The sequence below is a fragment of the Rhinopithecus bieti genome, unplaced genomic scaffold, assembly GCF_001698545.2.
Source record: "Rhinopithecus bieti isolate Rb0 unplaced genomic scaffold, ASM169854v2 scaffold_4709, whole genome shotgun sequence".
NCBI lineage: Eukaryota > Metazoa > Chordata > Mammalia > Primates > Cercopithecidae > Rhinopithecus > Rhinopithecus bieti.
In genome coordinates this window covers 2,695,702-2,716,294 of record NW_016805139.1, presented here as the reverse complement: position 1 = coordinate 2,716,294, position 20,593 = coordinate 2,695,702, and the positions used below count along the sequence as shown (strand labels likewise).

At 34.9% G+C, this 20,593-nt stretch overlaps 1 protein-coding gene across 30 annotated transcripts in view; it reads left to right on the top strand.

The window, feature by feature from the left end:
- Positions 1 to 20,593, top strand: part of RIMS1 (regulating synaptic membrane exocytosis 1) — a 521,220-nt gene that overhangs the window by 201,242 nt on the left and 299,385 nt on the right. For 28 of the 30 annotated variants that reach the window (XM_017871382.1, XM_017871368.1, XM_017871376.1 and 25 more), the window contains 2 exons: positions 4,758 to 4,971; positions 7,816 to 7,827. In XM_017871382.1, the coding sequence (XP_017726871.1) occupies positions 4,758 to 4,971; positions 7,816 to 7,827 (226 nt within the window). The remainder of the gene's footprint in view (positions 1 to 4,757; positions 4,972 to 7,815; positions 7,828 to 20,593) is intronic. The other 2 variants (XM_017871353.1, XM_017871355.1) reach the window with 2 other exon arrangements.

The window sequence follows — 20,593 nt, the reverse complement described above, 5'->3', positions numbered from 1 at the left end:
CCTCCCTCCCTTCCTCCCTTCCTCCCTTCCTCCCTTCCTCCCTCCCTTCCTTCCTCCCTTCCTTCCTTCTTTCTTTCCTTCCTTCCTTCCTTCCATAGTGTCTGCAGGTAAAATAAGGAGCATCCCAGGAAATAAGTTGGAGAAGTTGACCGGGACCTAAGTTGGGCTTTTTCTTCCGGAGCAGAATAAGGGAATCTTATCTGTAAGTAAAGGAAAAAACCCAGAAAGAAAAAATATTTGAATATTAAGAGAGTTACAGGCTGAGAAAAAGCAAGCTCTTTCTTCTCTCATTATACTCCCTAGTGGGATGTCTATACCAGTAGTTTAAACAAGGACTGCTGCTGAAATGAAAAAGGAATTTCTAAATTTCTAAAGCACATGAGAGGAATGCATAGATGGGTAAAGTTCACCAAGGACCAGCATTCAGAAGGATGTGATTCCTCATAGAGTTTGGAGTGATGACTGTGTGAATGGCCTCATGAGCTTTGGGAGGAAGCACTTAGTGAAAAGCTGCCCCAGGTCACTTAGGTATGTCCCTCTGGGAGAAGGAACACTGTCCCCTGGTGGCTGTCTTCCTTAGGACCTACTCCAAGATCCCCCATGGAGAAAGTGAGAAGCTAGAGATCTCACTGTCATACCTTAGTGGAGAAGTCTCATCCAACCAGCTCATTTGCCATGACCAACTAGAAAAGGAACAGTTGCTGCCTACCCACCTGTCACAGCCAGGAGACCTTCAATTCTATGTAGCCCTGATTTGTTATTCAATGCTATTCGATGAGCTAGAAATGAATCTTTTTCTTTCTAATATTAAATTGTTCATACATACAAAACAGTATTATAAAACATATATGTAAGGTGTAAACAAAAAGTAAAACCTACGTCATGTAACTCCTCCTCCACCAGCTTAAGAAATAAAACGATTTTAGTACTTTTGAAGCCTAGAGTTTGGGAAATGTTTAGATATGTGTTAAGCATATATATATATATATATGTGTGTGTGTGTGTATATATATATATAAAAGCATGTGTATGTATACTATATACATATACACACACACAGAGAACTCAAGAGTAACAAGTGAGTTTAATCTACTGTATAAACATATGTTATATGCAATTAAGTTTATAATTGTCGTGTAAAAAATAAAATGAATACTTTTTAATAGAAGTTTACACTCTGTAGTAATGCTTTTAAATTTAAGTTCTATACCAGTTTTGTTTGTTTGCTTTTCTGTTTGTTTTCTTAATAATTCCCTGGGATCTCTTTTTTCTATCCTTTTATTTCAAACATTCTGTGCCTTTATGTTTTGGGTATATCGCTTCAGAACTTCATTTAGTTGGATTTTTAAAATCTAATGTGATGATCTTTGTCTTTTGATGATGCTTCTTGTAATGTATAACACTTGTGATTCCTCATGTGTTAGATTTTTTTTTACCATCTCATACTGTCATAATTAATTGTTCTGCTTTGTTTATGTTTATGTATTTATTTATTTTAATTCTTATCTTCTTTGGGTTGACTTTTTTCTCATTCCATATTTTGTCCGCTACTGGTTTAGATAACATGCATTCTATTTCAATTATTTTTGGTGAATACCTAACTAAAATTTTATTTTCAATCACTTGTACAAGAGTTAAAACTGAAATTCTTGGTCACAGAACCTCAGTACACAAACAACAAAAAGTCTGTGTAGTAACAGAGATATGTTACTTTTCTGAATTACTACTTCTCTTTCATTTTTGTCCTTTGAGAATTTTGCGTTCTTTCTCTCCAGCTCAAATGTACATTAAAAGTTATATTTTTAAATATTACACCCAGAATTTTCAATGTTTTGTGAAGTAGGGTGTATTAGGATATTTTGTCCTCAATATGAACTTGTTTGTAAATTGTATGGTTTTTTTTCTCAAAACAGACTAAGAAAAATAATACATATATGTATAAATTTTTCATTCAGCAAATATGAGTGTGTATTGGCTGCTACTAAGGAACTCTATGTCTGAACTGTTTGCTAAACTGTGAACTTCTAATATTGTGTACTGTTTGATAGAAGAGAGGTGTTAAGTACAGAAATAGCAATAAAACATAGTAAAAATATTAAATGGTCTATAAGTGACCCAGATGAAATGCTAGGAGATTGTAATAGAGTAAGGTTTTCTCTCAGTGGTCAGTGCCCTGCATGTATACATTGTACAAAGATTTCCTGAAACAAGTTCCCTTTTGATTGGGTCATATAAAATTCCTTTATGTTTGAATTTAAAAACACACAGAGGGGCTTTGGTTTTCAAGCCATTATATCTTAGCATAAAGCACATACTAATCTGGAATTGACAAACTGCTCTATGGGCAAAATCTGGACTACTATCTATTTTTGTAAATAAAGTTTCACTGGAGCATATTTACATTCATTCATTTACATACTATCTGTGGCTACTTTCCTGCTACAGCAGAAATGAGCAGTTGCAAAAGAAACTACGTGACCCTCAAAGTCTAAAATATTTACAATCTGCCTTTTTTTCCAAAAAGTTTGCCAACACCCGTACTCCATCATGTTCTATATTTCAGAATAAGTTTATAGGGAAACTTTCCTTAGCCTAGTTTTCGCCTTCTCATTTATATTTACTTAAATGGATTTGATTTGGTAGTTCTCACAATAAATATTTATTTATGTACTCCGTCTATGCTTAGAGTTTCCTTGGTTAGAAATATTTCCTTGCTCCCATTCCTTAATTATTATTATTATTATTATTATTTTAATTTTTTTTTAAATTTTTTTGATGGAGTCTTGCTCTGTCGCCCAGGCTGGAGCGCAGTGGCACGATCTCGGCTCACTGCAAGCTCAGCCTCCCAGGTTCACGCCATTCTCCTGCCTCAGTCACCCAAGTAGCTGGGACTACACGTGCCTGCCACCACGCCCGGCTAAATTTTGTATTTTTAGTAGAGATGGGGTTTCACCATGTTAGTCAGGATGGTCTCAATCTCCTGACCTCGTGATCCGCCCGCCTCGGCCTCCCAAAGTGCTGGGATTACAGACATAAGCCACTGCGTCCGGCCCTTCCTCAAAATTATTTTCTTTAGTGGAAGAAGTAAGATTGTCAGTGCAATTTTGCATGATAACTTTTGAAATAACAAATGCCCACACTTGTTTTCTACTAACTTGACCCTAGTTTTTATACTTAAAATATAAAAACATCAACATATCAAATAACTCTTCAATAAATTGACCAGGTATTCTTGCATTCATTAAATGAAATAACACATATATTCCTTTATAAAGTGAAATTAGCTGGCCTTTACATTGGGAAATATTTCAGATCCTAAACTACACTGTTATGTGCTGGTGCTTGTATGTTTGCTTTAATTATTGGAATTAAATAGAAAAGGTGTCAGCTGGCAAAGCTGCAAAGAGATTTGAGAATTTTCTTTCTCAAAGTAATCACAGAAGTTCTGCTTAAGAATTATTAAGGTTAAAAAGAAAATATAATGAAGTCTCAATACCTCAAACACTGCAGTACCTGGACCTAACTTATTTGATTCTATTTCCAGGGAGTATCAGTTCCTCATAGTTATCTTAGATTGAGAACATCAGACTAACTGCCTGAATTAACAAAAGCATCTGTGTGCTCTGTGTTCTAGGGAATACTCAAATCCGGAAAACTAGCTCAGATACCCAGATGAATTTGAGCAGGAGTCCCTCTTTTGGCGAAATAGCCAATAACTATTGGCTAGGCTCAGGACAACTCTCAGTTCTCAATTTTAAAACCAAGACATCCTTCCACTGGGGGATTCACTGGATGTTCTTGTGTTCTATTCAGAACAGCAAACAGTTCTATTTATAGAGATTTAAGATTAGAATTTGAACTGATGGTGATGGGAGGAGACTTTAATCACATTAAATGTGAACATTCTAATGGGGAGTTTCCCTAGACAACTTTAGCTGTCCCCACAGATGGTAGTTAATCAGAAGTGGTTGCTAGGAAGCTTCATACATATTACCTGGTTAAAATAATGAAAAATTGGACTATGTAAAAATCTGCATGTCTACAAGGTAAGATTTAGAACTTTTAGTGTTAACTGGAAGAACTAGGAACTCAAATATGATGCAAAAGCTAACATTCTGTGTAATGTATTAAATTAGATACTTGATGCCAAATAGGTAAGTAGCCTCCAGGAATGGGGGCAAAGGAATCTATTTTGTAGAAGATAGATTGCCCAGCAACATAGTCTAAAACAATATTTTTCAAAGTATGCATCATGTTCAAATACTGGGTCATGGAATCAATTCACTGAGACAAACGTATTTTTGAATTATATTCAGTATTAAAGTTAGAATAGGATAGAAAATATTGGAGTACATCATATGTATTTAGGCTAAATATTTTGTGTAATTTTTGTTTCAGTTATATGCACACAAGCCTGTAGTTATAAAGTGTTGAGCTCTCAGTTGAAATATTTTGAAAAATCTAAAAGAAACAGAGGCAGGGAATAGATACACAAATTTCACTGCTGGCGATAAACAGTGCTTATGTAGATTATACATACACAGTTCAGTGCTAATGAGCAAAACTGGGATTATGGAATCATGCTAATATATATCCTACCTTTGGAGGTAAGGTTAGTGGGGAAAATAGCTTTGTATGTTTTGCTTTAGTTCAAATAGCTATGCTTCCTTTTTGTTAGGAAAAATTCCTTGTTTTGTTTGTTCTGGTTTTGTCTTCCACCATTTACTTAGTTTGCTACCATTTTCTCTTTTGCCTAGGAGATTGCATCAACAGTTTGAAAGCTATAAGGAACAAGTGAGAAAAATAGGGGAAGAAGCACGGCGTTACCAGGGCGAGCACAAAGACGATGCTCCAACTTGTGGAATCTGTCATAAAACAAAGTTTGCTGATGGGTGCGGTCATCTCTGCTCCTATTGTCGCACTAAGTTCTGTGCACGCTGCGGAGGCCGCGTGTCTCTACGGTCAAACAACGTGAGTATTCCATGAACATAAGGGGCGTTGTGAATGTGGATAAAAACTATTGTGCCTTCCAAACATGAGAACACATGCATCTTAGAAAGCAGACATGTGCATAAACATACACATTAAAATGAACCTCCCTCATTTTGTTCATGTCCTTAATAAGGTAGTGGAATACTGATGAAAATAATTCCTAAAAAGAACTTACTTTATCTGTGTTTCTTAATAAATGATTCCAATTCAAAACCAACAGATTACCTGTGAGAATGCATTTAGTTTTGAAAATGAAGTTACTGTAGATTTAATGTTATCATGAATTATAAAACTCTTGAAAGTTATAAACAATTCTTTTTAAAAAGTTACTTTTGATTTCTGTAACATTAGTGTTCAGATTGAATGCACGTAAAATGCAAAATAACTGAATGTCATATATTAAGCAATGATTAGCCTCTATGAGAGTAAATTCAGATTTACTGACATGTTAAAGAAATATAGCATCAAGCTTATCTCATGGAAATTATTTAGATATTTAAAGACTATTGAGATTTGCACTTCTCGTTTTCTTCTCTATAAGATATATTCTCACCTGATGATGTTTCCTTATTTGGCTTAAAAAAGAGCTACTTCTCTTATACCAGTACTTTAAATAAATGTAATTTTTGAAGCATTAAGATGCTAATATGGTAGGAACCAATATTATTATTTACGAAATACTAGAATAATTCTAATAAATATTTAGTTTAGAATATATTTTAATGTTATACTTTATCATATTCTCTAAAATAGTACAGTATAATTATTTATAGGGAAATCTGAGTTTTCCTTAATAGAGATCTGCAGCTTAATGTAGAACAGTTACAAGTATGTAGCTAATGAATTCCCAGTGTTTCTGTAAAGAATTTGTCCTATTATCTAATCATTAATAGATTATAATATAATACAAGGTCATGTTTAAAAATAACATGAAATCTTTAAGCCCTCTTGATATTTCTCTAATTTGCACATTACAGTTAAATTTAAAACAAACCTCCCAATAAACATTATATTCTTTAGTAGTCTAGTTGAGTTATAAGTCAGATATTCTAAAATTTATTCCAGTGGACTTAAGGCACTGAGTATGATCTATCTATCTATCTATCTGTCTATCTATCTATCTATATCTATATCATTATCTATATCTATATCTATATATATTTTTTCCCCTTGAGACAGAGTCTTGCTCTGTCACCCAGGCTGGAGTACAGTGGTACTCGGCTCACTGTAAACTCCACCTCCCGGATTCAAGTGATTCTCCCACCTCAGCCTCCCGAGTAGCTGGGATTACAGATGCCTGCCACCACACCTGGATAATTTTTATATTTTTAGTAGACACGGAGTTTCACCATGTTGACCAGGCTGGTTTCGAACTCCTGACCTCAGGTGATGCGCCTGTCTCGGCCTCCCAAAGGGCTGGGATTGCAGGTGTGAGCCATTGTGCCTGGCTGATCGATGTATCTTATACTTTGAGACTGTTACTATCTCTGTGGCTTTAGGAAGATAATGAACTTCTCTGAACAATTTCTTTACTATGAAAACTAGATAGTAATATTTACCTTGTATGGTTGTCATGAAATTTTAATAAAAATAATTAAAATCTAGATCTTTATGATATGTATATTTAATCTTTCTTTAGGGTCCCATTCTTATGACTGCATAAGTTTTATTTTCCTCTCATAATAGTGATTTGTTATAAGCCATCCTCATATGCCACCTTACAGGCTTTCTAAAATAAGCTTAGGTAGTAAGATTGTATCTGGCACATAGAAAGTATGTAAGATCTATTTGTTAACTTCCCCTTCTATAGTACTCTTTAATACACTATTTTGAAATACATTCTTTAAGGTAAAACTTGGAGGCAACATCAGAATATTTAACAACCCATGTGGTAAGGACACTGTTCAGTCTGAAAAGATGCTGGCAGTGAACAATGAGGTGCAGATCAGCTGAGTGCTAGTGCTGGCTAAGCACCCACAACTGTTAAATGCTCTTAACTTCCCATTGTAAGTTGAGACAAGTCAATAGCAATACGGTTAATGATTGATATATTAAAGTCATCGGGTCTTAAAAAGGAGAGGGTGTTTAAAGAAAATTGAGCTAGGAGGTACTTACGCTTTGGAGAGGACACTCAGGCCTAGTGTAGTTCATCTTTACTAAACCCAACCAATCTTCGAAAAAATATTTAAAGGAACAAAATAAAAGAAAGCACACATCTTAAGATATTTCGGTTGGAACGCAAGACAAAAACATTGTATAAAGTTGTTTTTTTCTATAACATAAATGTTGAAATGTGTAGCACAAATAAATATTGCCGGTGGAATAGTTTATAGTCAAAATGGTTAGCATATTTCTCTTCCCATTTTTGTTTATTATAAACATTTATCATTCTTAGGTTTTCCCAAGTTATGACTCTCAATATTTTAACAATAATTTGACAAAATTATTCATACAATTTTATGCATTTTAATAAAAATTTTTCAATAATAGGTAGACTACATGTGGTAGTGAATTAACCTTCTTTATGAAGAATATTTTAAATCTAGATTTACTAATCCAAGTTCTAAAATTTTAGGATATTATTCTGCCTAACTCATATCTAACGTATAGCAGGACCCATAATATGGGCATTTTCAGTGAAGGATTGAACAATGACTAATTTTTAGGGAGAGTAAACGTTTACTTTTCAAAATTGTTGTGCTTTAGTACTTTGAAGAAACACATAATTGTTTTCTTAAAGCCAATTTATTAATACATGGCTCAATTTTGTTTTCTCTTCTTTTCTTCTTTCTCTACTCTGCTTCCTTGGATGCTTTCCCAAAGGAGGACAAAGTGGTTAGAATCCGTACTTTCTTTTCTAATATTTGTTCTTGTATTGTTGTGAACTTTATTAAGTGAATGTTGCACCTAGTGTTGTGAATAACTATATTTCACAAAGAAATTATATACTAAGAAGAGCTCATTTCCAGTTCTCATGAAAAAAATGAACATTTAAGACTATTACAGAGTTTGATATTAATAGATGAAGTCTGGATAGTTTGAGTTCATGATGACAGTGAAATTTTAATATAATTTATATCACTGCAAGCTCATTTATCTGCTTAACTCTGAGTTTTGATGATTATTCCAACTACTTTCAGAAACAATAAATTCTAATGGGCTCTACCTTTTTCAACATGCAAAGGCAGGTGATTTGAAACTTTATTGTGGAAGGAACGGAAAGCACTTAGTAGAGGGAATGGATCAAATGCAAGTAAAGAGGCCAAAGTGTAATTATTTTTCTATAGAACACAAGTAGCAGAGTTGTCATATTGAACCACATTTTGCCTTTTTCTTCTCTCCTGTGCCTATGAACAACTTGTTAGGAGAGTAAAAGGTCACTTTTAACTCTTATCAGCTGTAGAAACCACAGAGGCTGTTTGTGCCTGGGAAGATAGGCTCCAAGTAGGATCTTCAGTCAGCCTTTCCTTGGTATACATACTATACACCTTCATTTGGTGTAAATTACAACTTCCTCACAGCTCATTAATCTACAAATATGAGACTGAGACAATGAGTATTTCAGGTTCAATATATCAACTGAGCTGCCTTTGTTCAAAAATTGTATAGCTTATATGATACACTGCAGTGCATAATTAGCAAGCATGACATTAAATTGAACATTAATCTGTGTTTTTAAACTTATGCTAGTATGTGCTCATCAATTTTTTCTATGAAAAGAAATAGAGTTGAAAATTATATAGGGTAATCTATTTTGCTATTTATTTTGCCTGTACCACTGATTGTATGTGGGATAATTTTAGGGGATATTATTATAATGCCAATTTTATCAATATTATTACTTTGGATGAGTCCACAGTCGAAACGTGGGTAATTTTAAGTTCCTTTTAAAGAGTAAAAGTGTAAGTAAATAATGCTGGCATTTAGGCAGATTTGGTGATGAAATTTAAACTGCTCTCCTGTAGGGCTGGCCAAACTCACTACCCCTTTGACAGCACTTCCCATAATGGTAGGTTATTTGTGCTTGTTATGATTATAGTGTAATGAGAATACAGGTGGGTTTTGTAGACTCAGACTAAAAATAGAGTGGAAAGACCTGTAAAATATAATCACCTTCAATTATTTTCTTCACTTTGGTTAGAATGCATATATCTATCACTTTATTTCTAAGTACTCTGTCATAATTTCTTTAAAACCATTTTAGCCTATTGAAGGAGTTCAATGAATGGCCTTTCTAGCCAAGGGAAACTGAAGCCACATTTTGTCTTAGCCATGTTAAAGAGAATAACTGACTATTAAATGAAATATTTCATTGCCAGTTCTTTCCCTATTCCTCTGATCTCTTTTATTTTTTGGTAGAGAAATCATAATTTACATGTGTGTGGTGTTGGTATGGGTGGAAAGAGAAGAGAGATAAGGGTGAATAAAACTTTTCTAAACGTAATCTTCATCTTGATCAATATAATAATAATAAATTCTACTTGATCTGTTAAATTGGTGAAGAGCTGTGATTAAAATAAAGGAGTATGTGATATGAAGTCCTAAGAATAGCTAATTTATAAATATTTCCTTTGTTAAGTCCAGCAAAAGTATTGTCATATTTTCCATATCAGCAATATTTTATTTTAAAACTTCATCCTCAGCCTAAATCATGTCTAATAATAACCTGGAAGATTTTGTGTTTACTTGTAAAGAAAATTGCTGTCATAAAGAATGACTTTGTAATGGGCGTATATAATGGTTGATAAAAGAAAATGATGTTGTCAAGTACATACTCTCATTGGCAAAATTATGACTATATTTTTTACTTCATTAAAAGCCCTCCTTGAAGCCTAAATACATAGCAATACTGTAAAATTTCCCATAGCCTGTTTAAACTACTTTTATCTTTGTTTTACTATTTGGTGGCAGAGGATTGAATTTAGATAGCTCTCTTGATAATATTTAATACTTTCTGCTGCTAAGCCAACGAATTGAATCCTGCAAATTTAATTCCTTTGGGATTTCCCATAAATTTTCATCATTATTTTTTGTAGTAGGGACGATTGGTTGATGACTATAGCAACTAAAATGAACTTGCTATGTTTCTAGTTAATCTATATTTTCAGAAAGAAAGTGTCAGGTTTTATAAGTTAAGATTATTCTACAATAAATGTTAGCATTACTCTGAAAAATAGAACCTTCCTATTTTCTTATTCTTTCAAAATATGAAAGCTGAACATACCTACCTTTTAAGTATCACATATACAAAATAATTTTATATCAAAGTAATAACAAGGCACTAAATTGACAAAGTTACAATTTTTCAACTAGTTTTTGATAACTATCCATTGATGTTTAAGACATCATACTAAATGATATGTTAGTAAATAAATATGCTTTTATAGAAAGACTTATAAAAGGTGGGAATTGCCTTGGATGGGACAGCATGTTGGCTTGAATGGTACAGTGCCAACTGAATTTGAAGCTGGCTGTATTATAAGGTGATGTCTGTGGGATGGTTGATTCTTAACAGCTTAAAAAACATTACTCTCAAAGACTCAACTCTTTAAATACCAAAGTGATGATTTGTTTTTTCTCTGGCTAGCATTAAAGGCAACCAAGAATAATAACCATTTTAAAAATGATTTGCATGATTGCATTAAATATTTATTCTTATTGTGAAAAGCCTTCTCAGAGTTATCCATATTTAGCTCTTGGCATGATGAAGCATATGATTCTAATTTACAACCTTCAATCTTTTGAAAAAGTTATTGTAAGAGTTTGCCTAGACCCACTTTTATATTTTCTTCTTTTCATCTGGAAGTTTTGATAGATTTCTCTGACAAAAGTTCTCTTTGAAATTCTTCCCAGAAAAATAACATAAGTCTATATAGAAAGTTTATAAGTATAGATAAATATATCAATAAGAAAAGTTTAGAATACATCAAGAAAACTTTCGTTTGGCAGTTTGGGTGATTAGATTTCACAAGTTGTCTAGTTTTGCTGAGCTTATCCTAGAGAGGAATGAAACATCACATTGCAGAAACTTTTATGGAAGATAATTCAGAAAGCTGTGAATTTTTTATTACAAATCTATTTTTGAAATTTGCTCGCCTGTTTTTGAGATTTGCTAGCCTGTTTTAATATCTTGCATTCAGCATTACTATTCTTTAAACTTCATATGATTATTGCATATTGTGTATTATTGCATATTATCAAAGTCCTGGTTAGTCTTGGTTTTGTACCTTCCTGAATCATCTTTTAGTATAGTTATAACATCTGTTTCAATAAATTATAATTTTTCAAATCAATATTAAATAAAGATTCATAGTAGGACTATGGGAGCTGGTCAAGGGTATAGAAAAGTAGCCTTTTCTAGTGTAAGGGAAGGGCTATGGTAGAAACAGCTTCCACAAAGCCAAGGACTATGGACAAAATTCTTGATATTTGTCAAATATTGTCATTGTCAAATCTTATGTTTATGTATCTAGGAGTGGAATTACTGGGTCACATGAAAACTCTATGTTTATCCTTTCGCGAAACTGCCAAATTTTCCCCAAGCAGCTGCATAGCAGTAAATGGGGGTTTCGATTTCTCCACGTTTGTCAATGTTTGTTACTGTCTTTTTGATTAGGAGCCATCATACTGCATGGAAATGAAGTAGTATCTCATTATGGTTATCATAAAACTTTTTTTAGCCAAAATTATCAAACTTGTTTGATATCTCCAATGATTTGGTTTGTGTGAACTTTTGTTAATACATAAAATGCTTCTAGGTTACTAATTTCTTGAGAATGAAATTTTAAAGACATAGTCAAAGTATTAGAAATTCCGTTTTTTCTTCTCTGGGGATTTTTATTTCTCTAAATTAGAATTATATAGGTACTTATTAATATGTATAAGTCAATCTGAACAGGAACTCTGAAATTTAAGGTAACTTGGAATTTAATAATGTCTGTCTGGACTAACTATCCCTAGTATGAAAAGTAAGAGATTTTTATGACCAGTTGAAATGACTACTTTTTAAGCTCACAAAGAGAACTAGCAGTTTCAGTTTTACCTCTCAGCCATAGGTCCAAGATTAACAGTGAAACTTAAGTGCCTACTTTAAAAGGCTGTTCTTTCATCGTGCATAATATATTTTCTTTAGTGAGTTTTCAGTAGCATTCAAACAGAGGCACATAAATATTGACAACCAGATTTTCTGTCGTCTGCCACCCAACTTTCAATATACGCCTCATACCTGCCATCCAACAGATTTCATGGGCAGGGAGCCCCTGACCACTCCACTGCAGTTACCTATAATGGAGCTTCTGAACCATAGAGCTGGAAGTGGGGATAAGAAATGTTGGTAGCTGCTCCCTCTGGGACTGATACTGTAGTCTTTGAGAACTGGGGAGAGAGAGAGGGCCCATGTACTTGGCTGTACCTACCGAGAATACAATTTTCATCTTGCTGAGCATGGAGCAGAGAAGAAAGGAAGCTGGTTGTGGCTCAAGTCTCTTGGTGTTCTTATAAAAATTTAGTAGAGTTTCTTGAATAAATGTTTCTGCATTTGCTGTATACACTTCAGACAATTTTCAGATACCTTAAATGGCTGTTTTTTAAAAAAATAATAACAATTTTTATTAGTTATAGTTGTTTTGCTGGGAAGAAGGGTCTGCAGAGGTCCTTACATTACCAGTCTAGAGCTACAGAAATAGACTCTTCATAGTTCTGTGTTAATTCATCCATGCACTTATTTATTTATTGAGTTATTTGTTTTTGAGAAAGGTTCTCACTCTATCACGCAGACTAGAGTGCCGTGGCACAATCACAGCTCATGGCAAACTAAACGTCCCAGGCTCAAACCACCTTTTCACCACAGCCTTCTGAACAGCTAGGACCACAGGTGTGCCTGGCTAATTTAAAAAAAAATTTTTTTTAAAGTTTTATAGTTATAGGGACTTCCTATGTTGCCCATGCTGGTCTCAAACTCCTAGGCTCAAGTGATCCTCTTGCTTTGGCCTCCCAAAGTACTGGAATTACAAGTGTGAGCCACCACATCAGCCTTTTTATTCATTTTTTTATTCATTTATTTATTCATTTGTTGGCTTACTGTCATCAGTAGTCTTATATATAATTATTTTTATTTCAAAATTACTATCTCATTATTTTCAATAAATGCATTTTACATGGTAATTCATGCTAAGATGCTCTCTTTCTGTTCATTTTAATAGAAGTTATTTGTATTCAAGAAAATTCAATTGCATTTCATCACTAAGCTTACTTTTGTTTAACCAAGTAGCCACTAATATTAATTATTATAATTAAGAGTAAAGTCTATTCCTTGGGTTACATGAACTCATTCATTTATTCATTCATTCAGGGACTTTTAATTCAATTTTATTAAGACTACATTAGGTTAAATGGTTAATACGCAACACAGATAAACACTTTCTTTTGCAAGTTTATTATTTAATAAATGCAGCTTAAAATGTGTATCTATATACATATGTATACTTATAGTATAACTATAATGCTATATTGATGCATAATAATTTTATGGAATGTTGTATTAAAGAATAAATAGAATTCCCTCAAATTTCCCCTTAGTGTTGGGGATGACAACTATCTAGTAATTCAGCCAACACCCCACCAAACCTTTTAGTGCCAAAAGCATCTTGTGCCGATTGGCTTTTAAGCCACAAATCTACTAGACTATGACTATTCCTCATATTCTATTTATTAAAGCAGTTTTGAAGATATTTTTCAAATTTGGGAAAATATGTTCTAAATTTATTAGTTTTGCAGTTACTTTAAAACTTTAAAAATATGTTCTAAATATTGTAATCATAACTTGAAATTAGATATGTAGATCTTTAAAATCCTTGGTTTTATTTATGGCCTTACTAAGGCATTTAACAAATACATTTATTCACTGGCCAATTTATTTTGTTTTTGTATGTATATGTATATATGTAATAGTTTTTTCATGCACAAACTTCAACAGCAAATGTTTTGTTTTCAGAAAGTAATCTATTTGAATCACTTTATAATTGCAGCAAAATAATTTTGTGCATTTAATTTATGAACATCTTTATTATAAAAGACTTAATTTTATAAAATCAATCAAGTGTTTTCATTGACCAATAAAGTGCTGTTACAGCAAATTATATGGGAAAGAGTAGAAAACTAAATCTTTCATGGAGAAAATAATACGCCTCGTGACTCTTCAACTACTTCTATGGAATTTGAAAATGTCCATGTCTTTTAAACTACATAGAAACAGAAGACCAACAGTGTCAGTCATTGAGCCAATGTGCAGTTATGTTTTTCAACACAAGCTAAAACAGGAATGACAATCACAAGGAGAAGATGCACTTGACGGACAGTATCAGAGAAGTTTCTAGGTAGGGCAGTAAGTCAAGCCTCAGATCAGTAGTTGGGATTTTTCTTGTTTTGTTTGTTGCTGTTTTTATTGTTTGTTTGTTTGTTTGTTTTAATTTTAGACATGGTTAAAACTTGTATTACGGCCGGGCACGGTGCCTAACGCCTGTAATCCCAGCACTTTGGGAGGCCGAGGTGGGCGGATCACAGGGTTAGGAGATGGAGACCATCCTGGCTAACATGGTGAAACCCCGTCTCTACTGAAAATACAAAAATTAGCTGGGCATGGCAGGCACCTGTAGTCCCAGCTGCTGGGGATGCTGAGGCAGGAGAATGGTGTGAACCCGGGAGGTGGAGCTTGCAGTGAGCCTAGATTGCACCACTACACACGAGCCTGGGCAACAGAGTGAGACTCCACCTCAAAAATAAATAAATAAATAAAAATAAAACTTGTATTACTTTTTACAATGACTTTGTTAAATTATGTGTCAGACTAGTGTATGATTGTTCCCCATAAAAAATATATCCCTCTACATACTGCTTTAAATGTGTCCCAGAGATTCTGGTATGTTGTGTCTTCATTCTCATTGGTTTCAAAGAACATCTTTATTTCTGCCTTCATTTTGTTATGTACCCAGTAGTCATTCAGGAGCAGGTTGTTCATTTTCCATGTAGTTGGGCAATTTTGAGTGAGTTTCTTAATCCTGAGTTCTAGTTTGATTGCACTGTGATCTGAGAGACAGTTTGTTATAATTTCTGTTCTTTTACATTTGTTGAGGAGTGCTTTACTTCCAACTATGTGGTCAATTTTGGAATAAGTGTGATGTGGTGCTGAGAAGAATATATATTCTGTTGATTTGGGGTGGAGAGTTCTGTATGTCTATTAGGTCCACTTGGTGCAGAGCTGAGTTCAATTCCTGGATATCCTTGTTAACTTTCTGTCTTGTTGATCTGTCTAATGTTGACAGTGGGGTGTTAAAGTCTCCCATTATTGTTGTGTGGGAGTCTAAGTCTCTAAGGACTTGCTTTATGAGCCTGGGTGCTCCTGTATTGGGTGCATATATTTAGGATAGTTAACTCTTCTTGTTGAGTTGATCCATTTACCGTTATGTAATGGCCTTCTTTGTCTCTTTTGATCTTTGTTGGTTTAAAGTCTGTTTTATCAGAGACTAGGATTGCAACCCCTGCCTTTTTTTGTTTTCCATTTGCTTGGTAGATCTTCCTCCATCCCTTTATTTTGAGCCTATGTGTGTCTCTGCACGTGAGATGGATCTCCTGAATAAAGCACACTGATGGGTCTTGACTCTTTATCCAATTTGCCAGTCTGTGTCTTTTAATTGGAGCATTTCGTCCATTTACATTTAAGGGTAATATTTTTATGTGTGAATTTGATCCTGTCATTATGATGTTAGCTGGTTATTTTTCTCATTAGTTGATGCAGTTTCTTCCTAGCATCAATGGTCTTTACATTTTGTCATGCTTTTGCAGTGGCTGGTACCTGTTGTTCCTTTCCATGTTTAGTGCTTCCTTCAGGAGCTCTTGTAGGGCAGGCCTGGTGGTGACAAAATCTCTCAGCATTTGCTTGTCTGTAAAGGATTCTATTTATCCTTCACTTATGAAACTTAGGTTGGCTGGATATGAAATTCTGGGTTGAAAATTCTTTTCTTTAAGAATGTTGAATATCGGCCCCCACTCTCTTCTGGCTTATAGAGTTTCTCCTGAGTGATCCGCTGTTAGTCGGACATAGTGTTGGAAGTTCTGGCCAGGGCAATCAGGCAGGGAAAAGAAATAAAGGTATTCAGTTAGGAAAAGAGGAAGTCAAATTGTCCCTGTTTGCAGATGACATGATTGTATATTTAGAAAACCCCGTCATCTCAGCCCAAAATCTCCTTAAGCTGATAAGCAACTTACGGAACCAAAAAAGAGCCTGCATTGCCAAGACAATCCTAAGCCAAAAGAACAAAGCTGGAGGCATATGCTACCTGACTTCAAACGATATTACAAGGCTACAGTAACCAAAACAGCATGGTACTGGTACCAAAACAGAGATATATACCAATGGAACAGAAAAGAACCCTCAGAAATAATACCACACATCTACAGCCATCTGATCTTTGACAAAACTGACAAAAACAAGAAATGAGGAAAGGGTTCCCTATTTAATAAATGGTGCTGGGAAAACTGGCTGGCCATAATTAAATGAGAGAAGAAAGAGGTTCATTTCAATTCTGACATATTATATGTGTATTAAATGTTAATAGTGTAACTGCAGTAAATCATTCTTAGAAACTAACGTTTATTAGGCATGTCTTTCTGAAACACTAGATTGATCACAAGGCCTAATTCCTGTGGTGTTTATATCAGAGATTCCACAACAGCCTTAGCATTCGCTTGTATCAGCCCAGTTCCATTCTGTTTTTGTTTGTTTGTTTGTTTGTTTGTTTGTTTTTGGTTTTGTTTTGTTTTTTTCAGACAGGGTCTCACTCTGTTGCAGGGCTCACTGCAGCCTTGGCTTCCCTGGGCTCAGGCTGTCATCCTACCTCAACCTTCTCTAACTGGGACTGAAGTGAATCTCCTGTAGCTGAGACTGACGTAGCTGAGACCATCTTGGCTTCCTGCAGCTGGGACTACATGTGCCCACCACCACACTTGGCTAATTTTGTGCTTGTGTGTGTGGAGACTGGGGTTTTACCATGTTGCCCAGGCTGGTTTGGAATTTGTGGGCTCAAGTGATCCTCCTGCCTCTGCCTCCCAAAGCGCTAGGATTACAGTTGTGAGCCACTGGGCCTTGCCCAGTTCCATTGTTTTTAATTGTTATTCCTTGACCACATCATCACCGCTGAACTATTTTAAGAAACAAAACAATACTGTCACCTAACTTAGTATTTCATTTCTATTATGTACCAGGATCATATGTTCCCTTATTTTTTATTTAAAGTTCTCTCTTTTCATGGAGATTGAAGCAACAAAAGACTATCCTCCTGTCCTCACTGTGGGTTAACTACAAGTAAATGTATCTCATTTTTCCCTATCTATATTTGATCCGATTTTCCTCTATCTCTGAAATTTTAAAACTAAAGTTTCAGTTTTAGTGAAGAGTAAAAGTTGTGATCTTAAGATTAATTCGTGGATATGGTGTATAAAAGGTAATAGGGAGTGTCTAAAATAAAGAAATTGTATATTAGCACTTCTTATGTTTCCACCTCAAAACTATTCTTTAAAAGCAAAGTAATTTTGATGAGTCTGTTTTGGATGTCTTTAATGTTTCTTTGTATTCAAGATAAAAGAAAAAAATGTTTAAAGACATGGATATTAGGCAGTGTCTTATTAAAGTTGCTTGGTTCTTTGTGTGTTCTTTTGATCTGTAGGCATGCCTTTCTTTAGCCTTGATCATTGTTTCTCACCTATCTACTTTGACCTCTCCTTTCTATTACCCAATGTATGTTGAATTTTCTGTACCTACCTTCTCATACTTTTTCTCATCACCTTCACCACCTTCCATTAGTAATATTTTTCAAACTCTCAAAGCTACGCTTACATGATTATTCTTCCAGGTAAATTTGAATGATCTGGAAACAAAATTTTGTGATATCACGTTGTCCTGTTTTCATGGAAAAAATGTTTTCTCATAACCCCTTACAAATATGAATTGCAGTTTTCTTTTTAATGTAATTTTCCCAAATTCTTATAATACTGTATAATATGGCTGTTTCTCAGAGAAACATTTGCTCTGATTCCTCAGTAAAGTTCCAGTTTTTCAAGTTTTCATCCATTGGTTCGTTTTTGGAATTTTATATTGATCTTCTTCTAAATTTTAGTTTTAGATAAGGAGGAGAGTTTTACTTTTCTATGAGTCCCATCTGTCCATTTCTTGAAAAGTCTATGAATGATGCAACAAGTAGGATGCCAGGCAGCAGGGAGTTCAGGGCAGGGTTTCTGGGATAGGTGTCTTTCTGGGCCACTCCCACTCTAGCATTCCTAGTCTGCATTCCTTTGGTAGCGTCCTCAGTACTGTTCAGGGGATTCAGATTTCTTTCCCTCCAACTGTCCCATGGATCATACTTGTCTCCAGTCTCTGGAGGTGCCTCTGAACTTCCAAGTATCTATAACAGAGTTCTAATTGTCCTAGTAAATAGTGAGACCACCAAAGAGGCTTCAGCCTGGTAGCCAAATATATTAGCAGATGTTTAATAAGCATCTCAAATTTAACATGTAAAACCCAATCCCTGCTTTAGCTCTCCAAACCTGCTTATTTCGGCCTTCTTCACTGCAGTAAATGACTTATACATCATTAAAGTTAACAAAACTAAAAACTTTGGAATCCTCCTGGCCTTTCTTCCCTCTGCATCCAATTCATCAGGAATTTGGCTCTGTCTTCAAAATATATCCACAATGCAACCTCCTCTTACCACCTCCACTTTCGTCAAACTGGTGCAAGACAACTTCTAGTCTAGTTTATTGCATTGAACCCCTAATTGGCCTTTCCTCCTCAACACCTCATCCTCCACCCCACTCCCAAAGACAAATCTGAGTGAGAATAATTGTTTGAATGTGTAAACCAGACCATGCCATGTACATCTATGCTCAGAACCCTCCAGTGGCTTCCCGTCTCATTCAAAGTGAAAGCAAAGACACCTACAATTATACCCAACACCCTGCATCATCTGTACTCCACACATACACACATCATCTCCTGTCACTGTCCTACCTACCTGCTACCTTCCGCTCACTGTGTTCTTCCTGGTCCTAGTGCATACTAAACAAAACCCTGCCTCAGGCTCCTAGCATAACTCTTTTTTTTCCTGAAACATTATTCCCACTTCTCACTCCCAAACTCTCTTCAGGTCTCTGTTCAAACATTACCTTATCAAAGAGGCCCACTGTAATTACTCCATAAAAAATTATAGCCACAGCCCAACCATAGAACATCCTTTCTTTTTACCATGTTTGATTTTTCTCCATAGTACTTCACCCTGTGAAACACATATCTATCTATTTCTTTGTTCATTACCAGCTCTGTAGAAAAGGGGGACCTTAACTTTGTAGTATTCTCGGTGCCAGCAACCTTGCCTGGCACAGGTAGGCACTCGAAATATGTGATGAATGTTGAGAAGTGTTTGACTTCTGAGTTTGTAGAGTCAGCTTCATGTTACTGGGGCAAAGTATCACCTCTCAATTGGCACAATCCCTCTAGCTTGAGAATCCCAACAGGCAAAGCCCTGCTGTACCTGATATGCTATATTTGCCATGGAAAGGTAATGAAATAAATGAAATTTGCAGCCACAGGGCAGTGTGCAGAGTCGTGGTATAGTTATTAAAGGCTTTTTCTGCCCTTACCCACTGCACCTCCCGTTTGGTCTGTCCTTACTCTAGGATCATGTGTCATTTAATTTAGGGATCTCTGGGGAAAACCTGTTTACTTCAAAGGTTTCCCTTCATCTGTCTTGGATGGTGGATTGACCATTGTTTTACTAAGCTTGATTCTCGTCTCCATAACTTCGAAAATTTTCTCAAGGTTTCTACTTTATTAATGATATCCATCCTTGTGTCATGGAATATGTCTAGATTTTATTCTTATTTTTATACTTACATAGCATTTGAAAGATTAGGAAATTGTGCTTTTGAACTGAAACTCTGTTGAGTAATTTTGATAAATTTGAACTTTCGGAAAAATAATGGAAGGCCTTGAATAGAGTAGTAGCCCTCTGCCAATTGAATAACTTCTAGCTTTTATGTTGACATTCTACATGATTAATTTTTAAACTTTCTTTTGAATTCTAGAATAAGCAGCAAAAAATAATTAAAAATTACTTTTTTGGTAAACATATTCAAATATTACTTTAGTACTTTTATTTTGTTTCCTATAAACCCCAAGTGTTTTTTCCTCTTTAATTCTTAATATTTTCTTTCTTTCTTTTTTTTATTTATTTATTTACTTTAAGTTCTAGGGTACATGTACATAACGTGCAGGTTTGTTACCTATGTATATTTGTGCCATGTTGGTGTGCTGCACCCATCAACTCGTCAGCACCCATCAATTCATCATTTATATCATGTATAACTCCCCAATGCAATCCCTCCCCCTCCCCACTCCCCATGATAGGCCCCAGTGTGTGATGTTCCCCTTCCCGAGTCCAAGTGATCTCATTGTTCAGTTCCCACCTATGAGTGAGAACATGCGGTGTTTGGTTTTCTCTTCTTGTGATAGTTTGCTAAGAATGATGGTTTCCAGCTGCATCCATGTCCCTAC